Genomic DNA, 18,292 nt, shown 5'->3' with positions numbered 1-18,292 from the left:
TAAAACAATGAATGAAATCGCATAAATGTGTCTATATTACAGTCAATTGAAATACAATAAGGATGAGTAAGGTGTCAAGTTCATTAAATATCTCATTTGCAATCGAACAGCTCGTGTGTGAACAACAGAACACCATAGATACTGAACAGGAAGTCTATGCCAAATTATCACAATTCTGTAAAACCTCGAAGCTTTGCGATGACACGAATTGTGTCGTAATTACCAGAAGGTGTGTTCAACTCCCAAGTATGATCAAATTGGTTAAAAAGGGACCATTTTAAAGGTGAGCCGTCTGAGTTATTACACATACCATTAGATTCAGATTCCATTGGGTTATCTTTGTAAACCAGGTCAATGCGGCTTAGAGTATCAAGAGCCTGATATTCTTGGTGAAATATAGGGCTGGGTTTTACTCTCAATACGATTACATTGGATTAATCTCAGTGATAGTATGATGCATGGTGTGATCTAAACAAATCTTAGCAACCACCGCATGTCATGTATGCACAATATGTTTGAAATATAAGTAAAACGTTCCACAATGAGCACATAGGATCATGATGTTATGATATTGACGTATGACAATGAAAAGTGTTTATCTCCAACGTGATCAAGTAAAAGCACTGACATCCAGAACGAATAAAGGTCCGGCTATATTTTCCGTTGCAATAGACATCGCAATTTCAATTCTCCGCAGCGACATTTGGTTCTCGACCTTGAGTTTTGAAGTGATTATATCTTTGTTGGGACGTTACTCTCCTTCTCGATATTTCCTGAACGGGAAGACGCTGAGGTGAATTTTAACATGAGAACTACCTGCCGAGTGGCCAAAAAGAAGTTTTCATTATCAATTGGACCAATCAGCAATATTGTTAGAATAATTTTACCACACAAACAATTGGGGTAAATTATTTGCAAAGCCCCATTCTGATTGATGATTAAAGAGAAGATACCATGTAATTGACCAATCAGAGGCAATGTTAGATCAGCAGGTAGTGCTCAGGGGGTTAAAAGTTATGTCTGTTGCAATGGAAAATTCACCTATAGCCCAGCCTTAAAAGCACCGTTTTGTCCACCTTTATCAGAAAGGCGTTCGTGCGTATGTAATAACGACAAAATTTATACCAAACTTGGTTCACCTGTAGGTATGGGAATATCCTCCTTTGGAAAAATTATCTCAGGCTCTGAAACAAGAATATTGTAGACAAAATATTACGATGTTTTCCACTCTCTGTTCTATTGCAGAATTATCATTTGTTTTTTCCAATTCAACACATTTGCCAGCCGCAAACGAGTTCCGAAGTTTTAAATTGTTAATACAAATCCTACAAATGATAGCAGATGATTCGTCGATAACAAGCTTCTTTTTAGAAATCATTCTCTTTTTCATAATATACCAAGTTCATACTATATTTCCATTCATTGGTAGCAGCCATACACGCAAGTAAAGCCCTGAGAGAATGCCTCGTGCTGGTCAAAACATATCTATACATAGACCGGAAGTGTTGAATTTTCAGTCTTATAATCATGTTGTTAGTTTACATGGTCTATGATCTTTACATACGGGTTGCTTCACTTGTTTGTGTAGATCGTTCTCTGTCATAGACATTAGAAACACTGGATTCAGCGGCTGAAGGCCCACCTTTGGCAGCAAGGAGTCGCCGATGACGTTCTTCGTTGGGGCCATTCCGGATTCCGGATGAATAACCAGCTCGTCCGTTAAGATTTGACATGACACGTGTTCCTACATCTTCTGGGGCGTATCCGTATATTATACTCACCACCTGAAGAATACAAAATGGTGATTAAGTAAGAGGTAATCATAAATGTGACGTATTTTTAAGTGAACGCATTGTTTTTTCAAACATGGACTGCGCCGGGGCTGGAACTCACATCAACATATCAATGAACCTGTGTTTAACGCTTTACCGAGTAAATTTTACTGTTTAACGTCCCAAATACCCTTGACGACAGGCACATTGCATCACATCGGTAATTTAGTCACGTATAGACTAGGCCTACTAATTATAAGTATAGACTAGTAAAATTAATCGTTAGGAACTAAATGATTCACACTGGCTAAAATGGTGCAAAAGTACGCAAGCTAACGTGAATATCTTTATGCATTTAGCATTTCCTGATACACACAGTGAAATAATAGGATATACTTCATATTTTAGATGTGTAAGACCATAAGTGGTCCATAGAGCCATAAAAGAACTATATAATACTGACGGTTTTATTCCCAATGTAATATCAATGATGGTCTTACCTTAGGAAAGAATAAGAGACACAGCGTCAATGTTGTACAGAAGACAATAAGCCCAGTAACAACTGCGTATGTATAGTTAGTGTTCTCTAGTAAGTAAGACATTGGCACACCAAGCGCACTAAATATCACCACATTGTAAATCGACAAACCAATATATTTACTATCATTTAGAGCTGGAATACTGACGTTTCTGAAAAATAAACAAACATAGTACATAAACAATGTTATTAAAGCAGTAGCATTCTTTATAAAGAGTAAAACAAAAATAACTACACATTTGTATTTGTTTTATATTTCAAAAGTATTTCTTCAATAAAAGGATTGTCTACATGCACCATCAGCAGACTCATAGCATCAAAGACACCGATTCCATACTTGTAGTTAACTTCATTCGTGAATGAGCACTCATTAAATGAAAGAGTTCACTAATGCAAAAGTTAATATTAAGTTCTCGTTTATAATGCACGATTTCCTGATAGTGGGTGCTCGATTATAATCCAAGTGTACTTGCTTAATATTGGTTGCCAAATTATAATGCCAGTGTCCAATTACAATTGCCCTATTCTGGTCAGACAGGCGGGGCATGATATCAAATTGAGAATCACTGATAATGATCAGAATGCAGACATCCTCCTGTAAACTACTCATTGTATGATACTCATTATTGCGACATTTGAAATCAGCATTAATGTGTGATTATGTGATTACTTATGGATCAGAACACGTTTGGGATTAGAACCACTGGGTATGAATAGGCTATGAGTCTGAAGATGATGCATGTTAAAATGTTTTTAATCGACGAAATGATGTTTGAAATATTGAAACAAGTCCAAAGAGGTAAAAAACATGGGGCAAATTTGCACAGTTTTCCAGTTCAATGGATTAGAGAAAGCAGTCAAATGACCATTCACACTCAGCACAGTGTTGCTCACTATGCAGCCTTTCGTGAACTACAACATTTGAAGAGGGTGGTCTTACGCCCAAATCTGCCTTATAGATGTAATGGAGATGGGTTGAAATCAATAAAATGACGATCATTCCTGTGCGTATTCTTCAACCATTCTTATGTAATTGACATAATAAACGTACCAATACTTTAATTATTGACATCAAAAACTTTGTTGTATTATCTCAAAGCGGAAACCTTTTTTATACTTTGGAAATAAGGCATATGCCTACCAACTTAGTATCATATTATCTTTGAAAGGTGAAGGTTTAGAAATTTGGTGGTGGATTTGGTTAACAAAGTTGATGTTTTTGTGGAAAAATATTATATAAGAGCGTTGCTGAAAGAGGTATGTGGTTTCATTCTTGGTAAAATAAGTTTGGTCTTATAGTTGGCGAGACAGTGCATCTATATTGTAATAAGAATGGGCTTAACAGGTTGTGAACGTCTTTATTGCTTTATTTATTTTTAAACTGCGGGACATGTTATGTGACTTGCCTTAGGATGATGATGTTGTTTACTCTAAAGTTGGTATTATTGAAATAGAGACTAGCTATTGCCATGCGCAATATTGCGCTATTCCGATGCTATTAAAATTTAAGTTGAATTCATAATGTGATTAATGACGGAACGTTTTTATTAACTTGTGTATAGCTTGTAATTGCTGTGATTAAAAAATTACCTGTTCTTTATTACGCTAAATAGAAAGACATAATGGTATAATAGCCATTAACGTATCCTATTACACCGAATTAATAAAATGTGCACATGTTTTTGTCAGTTTCGAATTTGAAATGGTATATTGTCTAAAATGGTCTTTTAAGATCTTTTTAAAAGCTGCTCAATGTCACATATTTTTATGATTTACATCCGCGTTATATCCCAACCACTTCGCAGCAAAATGCTGAATTATATTGAAAAAGCATTCATTTTTGCTAGATTCACATGATTATGAATATATTTAAAATATTAAAATGACTGAGAAAGAGATTATTGCAAACCTTACTGTCAAATGTGTTAATAAATAAAAACATTGAAAATATACTGAAATAAAGGTACCATATTGCACATAAATAACACCATGTCTTCTCACACCTATTTTGTCCCCAATTCAACCCATTCTCACCCAAAACCAACACCACTAAAACCCACCGCTCATGCTCTACACAAAAGAAAAACAAGCCCCAAAACACAGATAACTCCTCCTTCAATAACCCCTTGACGATCCCATGTCCACCCATCTCACTGACTCTCATACTGCAGCTTCACCTTATCTCCCTATTCAAACAGAATAAACTTCTCCCATCCTTTGATCAACACAACGTTGTTTATTAAGAAACTTTGTAAGGCAGGAAATGGGACTGTTTACTCTATCATTTAATTGCTTCTATACTTTGGGACATGGTAAATGCGCGATGTTCTAAGACACATACCGTACGAACTTTTGTTGTAAGGGACCCGATCAGTATATTTCTCAGAAGGGGTACCAAATTTAGAGAAAAGTGATTGGAGGGAGACCTGTGAGGAACTATGCATCTATGTACCAGGTATTATGTTGAACATAGAATAATACGGTAGAACATTTTTCTACTGGATACTGCCGTGTCATACAAGCGAGGCATAGTCTCCCAATTAATTTGATTTTACAATTTGACATATTGCAAAATTACAAGTGCATACACATTTTGGCATTGGTACTGCAGGTAGCCTATGGTAGTATACGAACATTATTATATACTTTGCAAACGTCCACCTCTGCCCATCAAACATTACGAATTGATTTGCTTTTGCTAAAGCACAAATTGTTTATATAAACTGGTATTGGAGTCATGGAAATATATCTGGTATTGAAAACAACATTGTGGTTGTGTTATAGGGAAATATTTTGGCTGTAACCTATCCTTTATGTTATTCCCTGAAATAAATATTATTACAGATTCTGTTATTCCGGTATACATGGCATAGAGATGCTTAGATGTTTCCTTATACAAAATTGAAAGGGAAGCAAATAGTAAAACTTTGTAGAATCTTGTCGGTATGTTATCATGATTAGCAAGACCGCCTTTTCAAAATATATTCTCATGACGCTTGCGAAGTAAAAATGTGTGCTCAAAATCAGAATTACACTAAAAATCCAGATTTTTGATGTTTTTCTGAAAGCTTCAATGGTATAGAATTACTGTTTGCAAACAGTTTCAAGAAAAACAGAAGATTTCTACCAAATATTATTGATGCTATCGGATGCTGTTGTTTTAGACGAAATTAAGCCCCAAATGTTACACGGCGCACTGAAGGTATTGTCAAGACACTTCAATACCCTTGGAATAACACGCAGATATTGTTTTAGGAACATGTTGTTCCCGACGCGTCGACGGCAAAGTATTAATGACAAATTATAGAATTGGACTACAATTCACGGTATTTATGTGACAAACAGAATATGACTCAAAAGGAAGGGGATTTACGAACGAAATATATTTCATAGGGAATTTCGTATAACTTTTATAATGAGGAATCTGATGGTTTTTACGGTGTTGTGTGAACAATACTGGTATAAACCAATTCTTTACATATTGTCAAGGATACATTTATTATCTAAAAAAATAAAATAAAACGAAAATAAAATAACTAATTCTTTTGTATTCAGTTGGCAATTTACCAATATTGTTTAATCTTTCTTAGAAACATGTTGAGAGAGCGGACCAATGTTTTATAATTTAATATAAACCATGATCAATATTGAAATAAAAATATGATTTTCAGCTATTTATGGTATAGTTATTATTAACAACATTTATTTTCATTTTAGACTTTTTTATAGTCTATATTTTCTTCATTTCAGCTTAATTTAGCAGTTGTCATGGTTGTGTGCAAATTCCTATTACTATTAGATACGTTGTAATAAAACATGATTTTAAACATTTGTATATTACTTTTCTCTGAGGGCTTGCAGCAAAATTGATATTTTATTTTCCTTGGTATGGGTTTGTGGCTAGTAGTCAGGTAATGATGATGATATGATGATGATGACGACGACATGCCATTGTTCTTCGTTTTAATTGAATGTCTATCACGTGTCTATCATCGCCTGATGAAGTCTGATGGTTCCAGACACAACGTCGCAAAGTTGCAAAAAGTAAGTTCCACTATTTGATTCAATTCCAAAAAAAAAAAACTTTCTTGAAAACTACTGGATGACTAAGGACATTGACTCAATAACCATTCATAGTACTAGGGTTAAGGACTCTTTTAATTCTTAAAATTTCACTGTACTTAAGCTAACAACGGTGAGACTCTCTACATGAATATAAAATACTATTGTATGCATTTGGTATAACTTTCAAGGCAAGGTAATAGAATGCAGATTCTTATTAAAGTTAGAAAGGTTCTAGATTGTTTTTTGAAATCCAGACGAGTTTGAACCCTAAATATGAACTCGACATTTACTCGGGTATTTGTGAAGTAATAGCGACGCGATGAAAATATTGATTTAACCTTTACTGAAAATTATATGATATTCCGTGATACGAAAACGTGGGTAGCAATAATGGAAAGTATTTTAATAATCTTTTATTTTGTTAAATGACAAAAGAAGCTAGGGATAGTTCGATAGACAATTGGGGATAAATAAGCAACGAAGGTTAAAAATGCCAGTCATAATCTTAAAAACCACATAATTAGCCTACCTATTTACTGGGTAAATGATATTTTATTTAAGAAAATATCAAATCATGCCTGTCGTTGTTTAATATCTGCGAGACACACTTTTTCAAATGACAGGAACGGTATTAGAGTTGAAAAATATGAACAACAAGTGATATGTTACAATAGTTTGATCAGCTCGTAACAGGCGGGAAATGTTAGGCTTTTACCACTACGCCGAAAAGTAAACCCATGTTAAAAGTGATATTAGTTGATCTGTCTTGTCTATATTGTCTGTGTTAAAGAAATTAGACAAAGTATAGGACTTGAATTAATAATTCGTGATGCTTCTGGCGAGATATCACAAGACAATTCTCAAAATAAAATATTTTGATATTAATCCGCGATGTTATCAGGTCCGCCGATTACGAGCTGATCAAAGTACAGGGTATACAGCTTTATAGGATTCCATAGGATAGCAGCGCCTTGTACTGAAGGCCTTCCTGAATAATGAAAACTCAAAATAATGCTGAATTGTGCTTGGAATGACTTAAAGTATATATAATAAGGAAACTGTTTATATACTTACTAATATCAGATATTTTTTGTTTACCAAATGCCTAAAATAATCATCGTTATTCAAACCAGATACAAGTCTTTCATAGATAAATCAAGGAACAAAATAATACTAATACTGATAAGAATTTGGTTTTACCCTAGGCCTACCTGAAAAATGTCCATCGGGAAACTAACGCAGTATTGTGTTTATAAGTGGATTGTTTGTTCATGATATCCCAATAGGGAAATCGATGCCTTGAAGTCAAGAAATGATAAATATAATAGCTACACTCTTACGTACACTGATATAAATAGAAGATAAGAGAATTCAGTTTATATTTCGGGTGTCCAATAAATTTCTTACCTGACTTGTCTTATCAATATTATTTCTGAGCAAGTGTATACATTTAAAAAAGTTTTGCTTTCAGGTATTTAGCATTTTTGACAAGTAATTTTCCCCTGATACTTCATAGACAAATCAATGAAGAAATATACCGGAGAGTTTCATGCCATGCAATAGAGAGCTTGCGAAATGACGTTACGTTAACTTTAACTTTAACTTTTAGAGGATTATAGAGGATTATGTATTCAAAACCAAGATGGGTTTGAATACATATTCCTCTATAATCCTCTAGAAGTTAAAGTTAAAGTTAACGTAACGTCATTTCGCAAGCTCTCTATTGTGTTCAACTGTCAACCGTACCCTTGAGGAAAACACAGTTTTGTATTTCATCTGTTAAATTTCCGTCGGGAAGGTGATATAACAACGTGTTTTCATATACTTTTCTTCGCAATATACTTGATATTTAGGAACCTGTCTGCTCATTTTAGGTAAGTAGGACATCACTTTTACGTCAGAGAATCACAGTACTATATCTTGATTCTAATTCGATTGGAAAATGTGAAGGATGAAATTCTTGCGTATATATAAAAGTATGTTTGACTAAGAATCTTATGTAACAATGGAATAGCTTTTGTTTGTATCTGTCAATCTTCTATGGGGTACATTGGTAATCTTAGTTCATCTTTTTGGCTCAGAGGAGATGCAGCATGGGAAGTGAAAAAGCCCAAAGAAGGGTATTATGTAACACTATCTGATCCAAGCAGGCCAAAGGACTCAGGAGACAAGGTTAAAATAGTGTTATTATCATCAATATCAACTTGTACAATAACCAACCGTTCTACTGCAGAAATCCTTATATTCGGAGCATGTTTTGCATTGTATATGCCAATTTTCTTACGCATTTAATTGTTTCTGGCTCCTTTTTTTCGCTTGTTTCTTAACTTTGCAATTTGGTCCACTTGGATTACATATTTTTACAACATATTAATTATACAGGGTTCAAAAGAAATAACCCCCCCTCAAAACATTTCTTTGCATAACTTGAAGTACATTTGGTTGATTTGAAAAATTTAAAAACCTGTGAATAGAGGAATCTTTTTGCTACCCTCTCAATTTTCTTCTTTTTGAAAAACATTTTTGTTGGTCGAAACTTATTACATTTTCCAAAAATGATGCTTCCAGAAAAAGTAGCACTTTTCAACATCCTATACATGTATTGTACAAAAACGTTGTCGATATCAACGTGATCAATGTTTTGATTGATTTAATTGTTAGTTAGTTAGTTAATTCTCTCAAATTTTATGTATCCGATTACTCAGTCACCCATGCAATCATCGTTCAGTATAAAACAATAATTCATTGACATGAATTTTGACACGAATGGTGTTTTCAGTCGGTGTTTCAATAATGGTAAAATCTCCTGTGGCCACGTCATGAGTGTTACACCTTTATCCAAGAAAGCCATCATTTTAAATCAAAAGGCAAGAAGCTTCAACCGACCAAATACAGGTAAATTGCTCACACTTTTGGTCAAATGTATGCGTGGAGAGCTCATTTCTCCTTCCTAGTGATTTTATCATTTTGAAACAATTGCTGATTAAAAACTTCAAAGAAAATTTGATTTTACATCAAAATTAAGTTCAATAAATCTTTGTTTTGCACTGAATGGTGGTTGCATGGGTGCCTAAAGGATCGGAGACAAAAAGTTGAAGGAAAAAACCAAGAATTGAATCAGCCTTAACATTAATATCGAGAACGTTTTGTACATAAAGTGGTAAAGTGCAACTTTTTCTGAAAGCATACTTTTTGGAAAATGTGATTATTTTTGACCAAAAATATTGTTTTTGCAAATGAAACAACTTTGGGAGTGTTGCAAAACGATTCCTCTATCGTGAAAAGCTTTTTGAATTTTTCAAATCAACAAAATGTATGTCAAGTTATGCAAAGAAATGTTTTGCAATTTTAGAGGGGGAGTTATTTCTTTTGAACCCTGTATTACCGTTTTGGGGATACTGGAGGGAAAAGAGAACCTAATGAACTTGATAAGGCTATCTGGTGTGTGATGTCACTTGAGCCGCCACAAGTCTATACATATGGACAATGAATTGAAAATTCCTAAATAGAATAAGATAATGTGAACGTCAGTGTTGCAACAACAACAGCTACTACAACTAACATCCAAACCAACACAGTTGTCACTATAGCTCAAGTTGCATATGTCGGCCAAAGTTCGATTTGTATAGCTTAGGTTTTAAGATGACGTGCTGAACATCAGTCATAACGCTCAATAATGTTCTTCAATTCACGGTTAATGTTTCTAGCAAAATATTACATAATTTTCAATTATAGACATTTACAATACAAACAGCTGTCACAATAATATACACATATACTTTTCAGCTATTTTAACTTAGATTTTCTTTTTTTTAAATCTAATTTTTCATCTTTTACTGGCTTTTTGTAGTCATTTTGATTCTATAAACTGTATTTGTGTTCAAATTGAATGCGCTATTTACATAATATTTTGAATTCATTTTAGCCCAATAATATCAACCATTCCTTTTATTTCATAATAAAAAGTAGTTTGAAAATTTCCTTGCTATATGTTACTCATTTTAATGATGTTTTAATGCCATTATACAAGTGTCTACCCCTTGTAAATATGCAAACAAGATTTAAGATAAAAAGCGCCATCATTGTTCAACTTTGCTTAAAAATGGATGCATTTCTACATGCCATCAAACAACCGTGAAAATTTCAAGTAGAATACTCAACGTGTGTGTACTACATTGTAGACTATTTTGCAAGTTTGAGTTTTCGCCATTCATGTCTTAAATTTGAAAATACAATTTGCATCAAAATAACATGAATTTATAATGAGTTTATAACTCGATAAAAACAAGCTAAAAACTGACTGCTTTTGCCGAGTTTCTTTGGAGGAGGGGTAAATAGAACACAAGGGAATCTACATTATCAGTCACGTTTATGATCAACTACTTGAGCCTTTAACTAAGTTTAAAATCAATCACTACTACAAGGGACATAACCTCCCGGCAATCATCAGTGCTGGATCATCACATGAACATCAGCTTTGAAAAGTCAGTGGTTCACTGATGAAACTGTCAGTGAAAGAAGTGTGATTTTAGCTTTGTTTTGTCAAATTTAACTCTGCATAGTCAATAATTCCAACTCGTGATGGATATGTTTCTGGGAATAGAATTAATCACCCAACTGAAAGTAGTTTCTGATCGCAGTGTGTTTCATGTACCTGAACAGCTGCCTTCGACTATATTTATAAATCCGTGTTTATAAATACGCATGTGACCCATGGGCACGACATACCAAGACCCGCATGCGTGACCAAATCCTTATGCCATTGAACACTATACAGAAAAAGGATAGGAGCTCTTTAGATAAATATTATTGAATTTAAGTAAAATTGAACAGCAAAATTATTACAGATGAGGGATTCCGAACTTGTAATATGCTATCAAAAACAAAATTTTGAAAGTATTTGCCGAAAGAAAAATATTTATCGACGGAAACATTTACATTAATATCATAAAGTTGAACAAAATAGACAATTTTGCTGTAAAGTCTGATGTTGTTTACCGCCGTTCCAATTAAATGTACAGGAAGACCACCTGTTGTGTCACAGGCCATTTCCAAACTTCCTGTCTACAAGCTGTTATTGCAGCGCGCAGGTTGTCACGGGTGTATTTATAAATACGTATTTATAAATACAGTCGAAGCATACTGCTGTGACATTAAATACGATATTGGTATCATGTACTTTGTTTATAAAGTTGGGAAACTACTGTTAGCTACCTTATCATAATTTCGCAAACAAATAAGCAAACAAGCAAGAACACACAACGAAGTAATCAATTTATTAATATGTTATCCTTACCTCGTTTGCCACGTAATAAATGCTCCAAATACAAGAAGTAGACCTTTGAAGATATATAATGCCCATATGAAGTATGTATCGTATTTTCCCCAGCAATTATGTTGTTCTATTTTTATCACCACATCATCCCTCTCTGGATCAACCTGTCAGTATCGGGGAAAATATGTAATATTATTTATTTACAGGTAGCAGTCATGTAACTTTAAGGAGTCGTTTTCTAGAGAACTATTTCAGGAAGGTTTTCAAGAAAACAAATAAGAGAGAAAGAAGGAAAGAGAGAGAGGAAGGGGAGAGAGAAAAAAAAGAAAGAAAGAAAGATAGAAAGAAAGAAAAAAGAAAAAGAAAGAAAAAATGCAGACAGAAATAAATAAATAAATCAAATTTATTACACACGTTGAGCCAGAAGAAATATTCAGAAGAGTTAAGCTTAAACTTGTACTAGGTTGAAGGGATATGCAGTAATTTTGGGACCCTGACAATGCCTTTAATGCGCAAAGGTGTAATATTGAAAGATAATAACAACGTACGATGTTGAATAAGTCACCAAAAATCTACTAAAAGATTATTTCTATTGCTGTTTTGTTAACGGAGGCATTCCTTCTTTTCAAGGTTTCAAACATATTTTGGATATATTTTTGGCTTTCTTATGATTTAGATGTCTTAATCATTTTAAATTTGCCAGCTTCTTTGCTTGGGATTATTATGAACAGGTATGAAATAAAAAAGTGTTTCCTCTAATGTGGCTATCCCCCAGTGGGCTAGTTCTCATATGAGAGTGATGCCTGTCATGTCATAACTTTGAAAGAATCGACATATTTTCCTGCGTTGCTGTACTCCTACTAACCTGTCTCTTTGACAAGACTAACACAAAAAGACAGCTAACGTGACTGACGCTTGTTTGTTATTATTAGTTATATCCGAAGGCATGATGAAAATAATATCTTTGTGAAATATGATAATTGAAAGTGTTAGCTTTAACACCATTAAATAGGTCAAATCGTTTGTGCTTTGCTGTTGTACGCATTCCCCCTTTTTCAGGTGGTTGTTAAACAAAAGCATAATTCTGGAAATTTCCCCTATAATATCGGCTTCTTTATCCAATATGATTACTAATGCTCTTCCAAGAACTGGTGACATTATAATGTACTAAATTTGGTATCTAAATAAGTTTTCCCCTTTATCGCAATTGGTGAATACTTTCATCCCCGTCAACAGATGTGATCGCAGCGTCTTAGATCTGACATTCAGGAAAGAGAGGCATTGGATACACTATGCTATGGATATACTATAGGTGAAGCCAAAAGGTATGGTCTAGGGACTATTAGTCATCATGTTCATCAGCATAATACAAAAATACACCCGTTATTCATTGCCGATCGACGGAAGTGGCCCTATGAATAATGCAGAAAGGTATTTTTTAAATGTTAATGTATTAATTATTTCATTAGACGGAGGTAAAATGTCCAAAGTTAACATCTTTCTGTATTCATTGCAAAACCTTTAATCAGTCTGGGTTTCTAATTACACATAGCAGATACTGAATTTTACATTTTATTATTACCAAAGTAAACCGAAGTATCTACTGGTGATCAACAAAACAGATACATCGTGTTTACTTGTGAATACACAACTGCACTTGAAATTGCTTTTAAATAGCATTGAATATAAACCTTTTATTTATATTCTAGGAGACGTCGTACGTATTAACGCATAATAACAAGTCAATATTCATTACTTTTCTTGCTTAAAGCTATCATGCCGGACAAGGGAAATTTATAATTTCAATGCAATAAAGATATTTTAATTAAATTGTACGTTGTTTAAATAAACATTTGCTGGTATTCATTAATAATATTGTCAACCTTGTGATGTAAATCTTCTCATCGTGAACACAATACATTTTAGTGTGCCCCCAGTCATAGATCTACTCAGCTATCGCTAGCTCTATAATAAGCAATATGATGCTTAAGGTATTTGTTGATAAAGAACTGATAATGCCTTACATCCCTGTTTGATGATAAACTTATCTCATGAAATTCATTTTATGAACTGTTTTTTGTTTAGTAGTCTATCCTATAGATTCATTTAACATTAAGTGCCAACCACTTCATCATCGAACAGTCAATCAATAAAAGAGAAACTGGTACAAGATTGCATTCAACATAAAGAATAGCAAAACTTGGAGCATAATTCTGCTTTATACTGGCTTAACCACCTACAGCTCTATTGACAGAAGCCTTGGGCTTTTTTCAAAAATCAAACAATTTCTTTTCCTCATGTTTTAATATTTGCATAGTCGATTAATACTAAAGGGTTATTTACAGACTTAGATGACGATCCATTTCTCTTTTAACACATTGTTAAAGGAAATAGCATAGCTATTTGGTAGCTAAGTAGCAAAACACTTGAAAAGTGACTTGAAGTTAACTTGAATGCGAATGATTGCATGAAATTATTAAATATGGCAATGTTCGGTTAACTGCGGTCATAGTTATGTTGACATTCGCACCTGTTTATTGAACATCACTCTTCATAATTGTAAGTTTGTCACTCGAGACTTTTCGTCGAACACTACTTTTCCCAATTGTGATCTATGTTTGAAGCATCTGCTTCTTTGTTCTTAGCTATTACGTCAAACCAATCTAGGCATGACACTAGTATTGTTACCAGTTATTTGATTTCTTGATAATGGATCGTTTCAAACTTTAAGCATTGGGTACATTTACTCAGCAATGAACAAAGTTGTTTGAGTAATGACGTTCCTTAAAATAAATATAACACATGATTTTGAGCTGAATTTGCTTCTTTTAGAAATCTTCTTTTAGGATTCTGATCATGATCGCTTTGTAGAGTGATAGCTTTGCCTTTAACAATAACAAATGCCTTCATCAATTAATTTAAAAATATCACCATTTATCTTAAAGTACAGTGCAAGAATTTGCAAGCAAATATTTCTACTAGTCTTTGAACTATAGTAACTTTGAAATAGAAGAAAAAAAGACTAATAATCATTATCCTTCATGTAATGTCAGATCGGCAAGATTAAATATGTGGTGGCCCACAGGGATCTATACTTGGTCCGCTATCTTTTATATGGTTGAAATTGAAGTTGTAGGAAAGTATATATATAATTATGTTACTGTTTATTTGCTTACGTTTGCTGCAATACATAACAGTGTCTGACATAAGCATGGGCGTCCATCCGGGGGGGGCAGGGAGGACGTGTCCCTCCACCTTTCGGCAAAATGACCCATTTTTTGTTCTTTTAAGCCACTTTTTGACAATTCAGGTCGAATGTTCCCCCCCACATTTCAAGCCGGACTAGCGCTAATGGACATAAGTAATTATTACAAACAATTTGACCTAAAGACATTGAAGGGGTTGCGGAGACTGAAACCTCGAATACCAGTATTAACTTCCGACTCATACCATACTTGTGTCTGACATACCATGCTCATTTAACCGCCAAATGATTGCAGATAATTGTGGGATCGTTATATTATTCGTTTATATACGCTGGCGAAGTTACGTAATTAATCGGATTAATTATCATCGCAATAGGTGAAAACTATTTTGAACATATCGCGCTGCTCTACAAACAGGTTACACTCATCACCTGTGTATGTCTGCAATCATAGATTGAATACAATACTGGTCTTTTCAAAGATACTAATCTTACATGTGCAAGTGATCAGCATGATAAGGTTCAATGCAGAGGTACCGCGCGGTATATTCAAAATTTGTTTTCACCTATTGCTATGGTAGTTAATCCGATTATTACATAACTTCGCCAGCGTATACGACCAAAGAAACCATCATGCCTTACCTTTTCACCCATCTCCTTGATGCTAACTGTAAGTGGATCTATAATTTGCCAAGCAGCTAGGATAACTACATCAATAAGTAGGAGTACACCAACCATGACAAATAGCTGATGATCTTTTATTACCTGTTGAGAAACAAAATGATCAAGTACTGAGTAACATTCAGACTTATTTGAACAATATAACATGATTGAGTTTTGAATTGGAATACATATATCGTAATGGTACACAATGGAATGTTCATGAATTAATTAATCAATCCCTGAATTGTGGACCTTTTTCATAACGAATTGTATTTAGGCAATAATTGCGAAATAAATTGGATCATCATCAAAGGATAATATAAACCGGTAACCGGTTTTCTTAAAACTATGTAATTATTGTTGGAGAAAAGAAACTCAACAAAAAATATTATTATTATTATTCAATAAACTACTTGTAAATAATATATACACTGGTCCGTCTGATTGTTTTTCCTAGTGTCTTTACTGAGCAATAGTAGGTTTTGTATTTTGCACTTCAGTTGGGAGTGACAATTTATGGAGCCTCGTCCGGTAGGTGCTTAGTACTGTTTTATTAGTTAGTATTAATGATCAGAAAACTCTAGAATTATATGCAATACGTTAGAATTCAAATAATTCACTTGATTTCTGTAGTTGTGATTAACCCACAGGTGGGCTCCTTGGTGTTGCCTATTCAAGCACATATAGATTTCTAAGTGGGGATGAGGCAAAATAGTGGTGTAGGGTGGACCCTGTTTAGTATGTAATTATACTGTTGAGGAAGTTTGTACATTAATTGATTTCACTTTGTGCTATATATACATTTACTGTAACATAATTTCTTGCGGTTTAATTTGATGTTTCTAATTCTGTCCACATTTCCAGCAAATATTTCCCGTTTGAATATTCAAATCATTGGCGTGTTCGCTAAATTACGCGTGGTATCTACATCTCATGCATCTACTTTTTAATTGCATAGCTCACTATGGCGACGGCAAGTGCCATGGAGATAGAAACAATTCTTAAACACTTGAGAATGTTCTTGCAATCTTAATGGTTCCTACCCGTGTGGTATGACACGATATCACACACTTAAGCGCGTATGTGTCGACGCGATCTCGTACTCTCGTACGCGATATTTGAACCAATCGGAGGTGCATAGCAACAACGGGACTGATCGATTCTAAGCCGTAGGTAATTCTTTGTAAAATGTAGGCTTTAATTTGAATAAAATTTGGTATACTTATGATTAATATACTTATTTGAATTGAAATGTTTAAGAATGAGAATTAAGGTATTGTTGTTAGCCGCTGTCGTGCATCTATCGTCTCATATAACACGCGACATCATTATTTTTGGCGTAAAACAACTCGGCTTCGCCTCGTTGTTTTATTTAAACTAATGATGTCGCCCGTGTTATATGAGACGATAGATGCACTCCAACGGCTAAAAACAATACCTTTATTCTCTAATCATTGCACAGGGGTGGAATATCGGATTAGCGGGTCAAGAGCTGTTAGTTTTTATAAAGGATGAAAGGGCTGAATTAAGAAGACAACGCGAAAATTCCAGCAGAACACGAAGCTGAAAAAGAACAACCGCGTGGATGAAAATCAAAAGTGCGAAGACGAAAAAGAAAAGCGCGAAAACGAAATGGTTTTTGAGCGCGAAAAGCAACACATTGCTATACAATGAAGCCGAGCGTTATTTTATTTGGGAACAAGAGGCAAATAATGAAAGACGTAAAGAACTTGAACATAAACGCAAGATTGACGAATATAAGCTTCGACAAGAAGAAGCTGATAATACTACTGTACAAGAATGGTCAAAGAAACATTGGGCAGTTAACTCAAGTGCTTTAATAGCAGGTAAGGGTCTTGAAGTATAGAATTCAAAGAGTGAAAATCAAGTTAACGATTATCAAGTTAACGAGTATTGCATCTGGATATTATGAATGAATATAGAGATTGATACGACATATTTTGATGATCAGGTGTCAGCATTTGTTGTTGAAAACACAGTATACCCACTAGTACTTGGTGAAACGAAAGGAGTAAGTGAACCAGCTGAGAAACCAGAGGGACAGAAAGAATGTAACACTTTTAGGTAAGTGTCCTCTGATTGAAAAGACTACCAGACATACTGACAATATTGGTGAGACGGAAGGCAGAAAGAAGAAATCAGGTAAACCTGAAATACCAGTTGAAATAGTTGAAAAGAAAGAAATTCATCAGTTAGGTTCCCATTATGAACCAAAAGTACAGGTAGACATGGTAGAACAAATTGATGAAGTGGAACCAGACAAGAAAGATGGTAAGCTTAAGTCGCACTGGTAGAACTCGAAGTCAGCGCCTTAACAAGGTAAAACAATTAAAGCCGTTGATTACTACTCCTGCAGCTGAGTAGATAGTCGCCGTTGAACGATTGAAAAGAAACATCTTATGGATCTTACATTGTCCAAACTAAGAGAAATGGCAGCAGTAGGCGAAGTAAAAGAAGGTAAAAATGATATGTAAACAAATCTTGGATAAGGGTATCTTATACCGAGAATTTACTTCTCTAAAAGTGGAATATGGAAATGTGATCCGGTAAGTTGTCGTGCCAGTAACGTAGAGAAGACGTGTACTCCAAATAGCTCACGAATCTATTTTAGGGGCTAAAAAGACTAGTCTAAAAGTCATGACAATTTTTCATAGCCCAGGTCTTGGAGCCGACATTCGCTGATATTTCCAGTCATGTTACGTACGTCAAAGAACTATACCCAAGGGAAGAGCAAGCAAAGTGCCATTAGGCGA

The 18,292-nt window shown here is 34.4% G+C and overlaps 1 protein-coding gene across 1 annotated transcript in view; it reads right to left on the bottom strand.

Annotated features, from left to right (window-relative positions):
* Positions 1 to 335: 335 nt before the first annotated feature.
* LOC140160717 (gamma-aminobutyric acid type B receptor subunit 2-like) overlaps positions 336 to 18,292 on the bottom strand; it is a 350,390-nt gene continuing 332,433 nt past the window's right edge. Inside the window, exons 13-16 of the mRNA XM_072184013.1 lie at positions 15,498 to 15,620; positions 11,672 to 11,814; positions 2,273 to 2,462; positions 336 to 1,784 (exon numbers count right to left, since the gene is read on the bottom strand). Of these exons, the coding sequence (XP_072040114.1) occupies positions 1,557 to 1,784; positions 2,273 to 2,462; positions 11,672 to 11,814; positions 15,498 to 15,620 (684 nt within the window). The 3' untranslated portion in view covers positions 336 to 1,556. The remainder of the gene's footprint in view (positions 1,785 to 2,272; positions 2,463 to 11,671; positions 11,815 to 15,497; positions 15,621 to 18,292) is intronic.

This window comes from Amphiura filiformis, chromosome 9 (assembly GCF_039555335.1).
Source record: "Amphiura filiformis chromosome 9, Afil_fr2py, whole genome shotgun sequence".
Classification (NCBI taxonomy): domain Eukaryota; kingdom Metazoa; phylum Echinodermata; class Ophiuroidea; order Amphilepidida; family Amphiuridae; genus Amphiura; species Amphiura filiformis.
The sequence above is the reverse complement of the archived record's forward strand: the minus strand, read 5'-3'. Positions and strand labels throughout refer to the sequence as shown.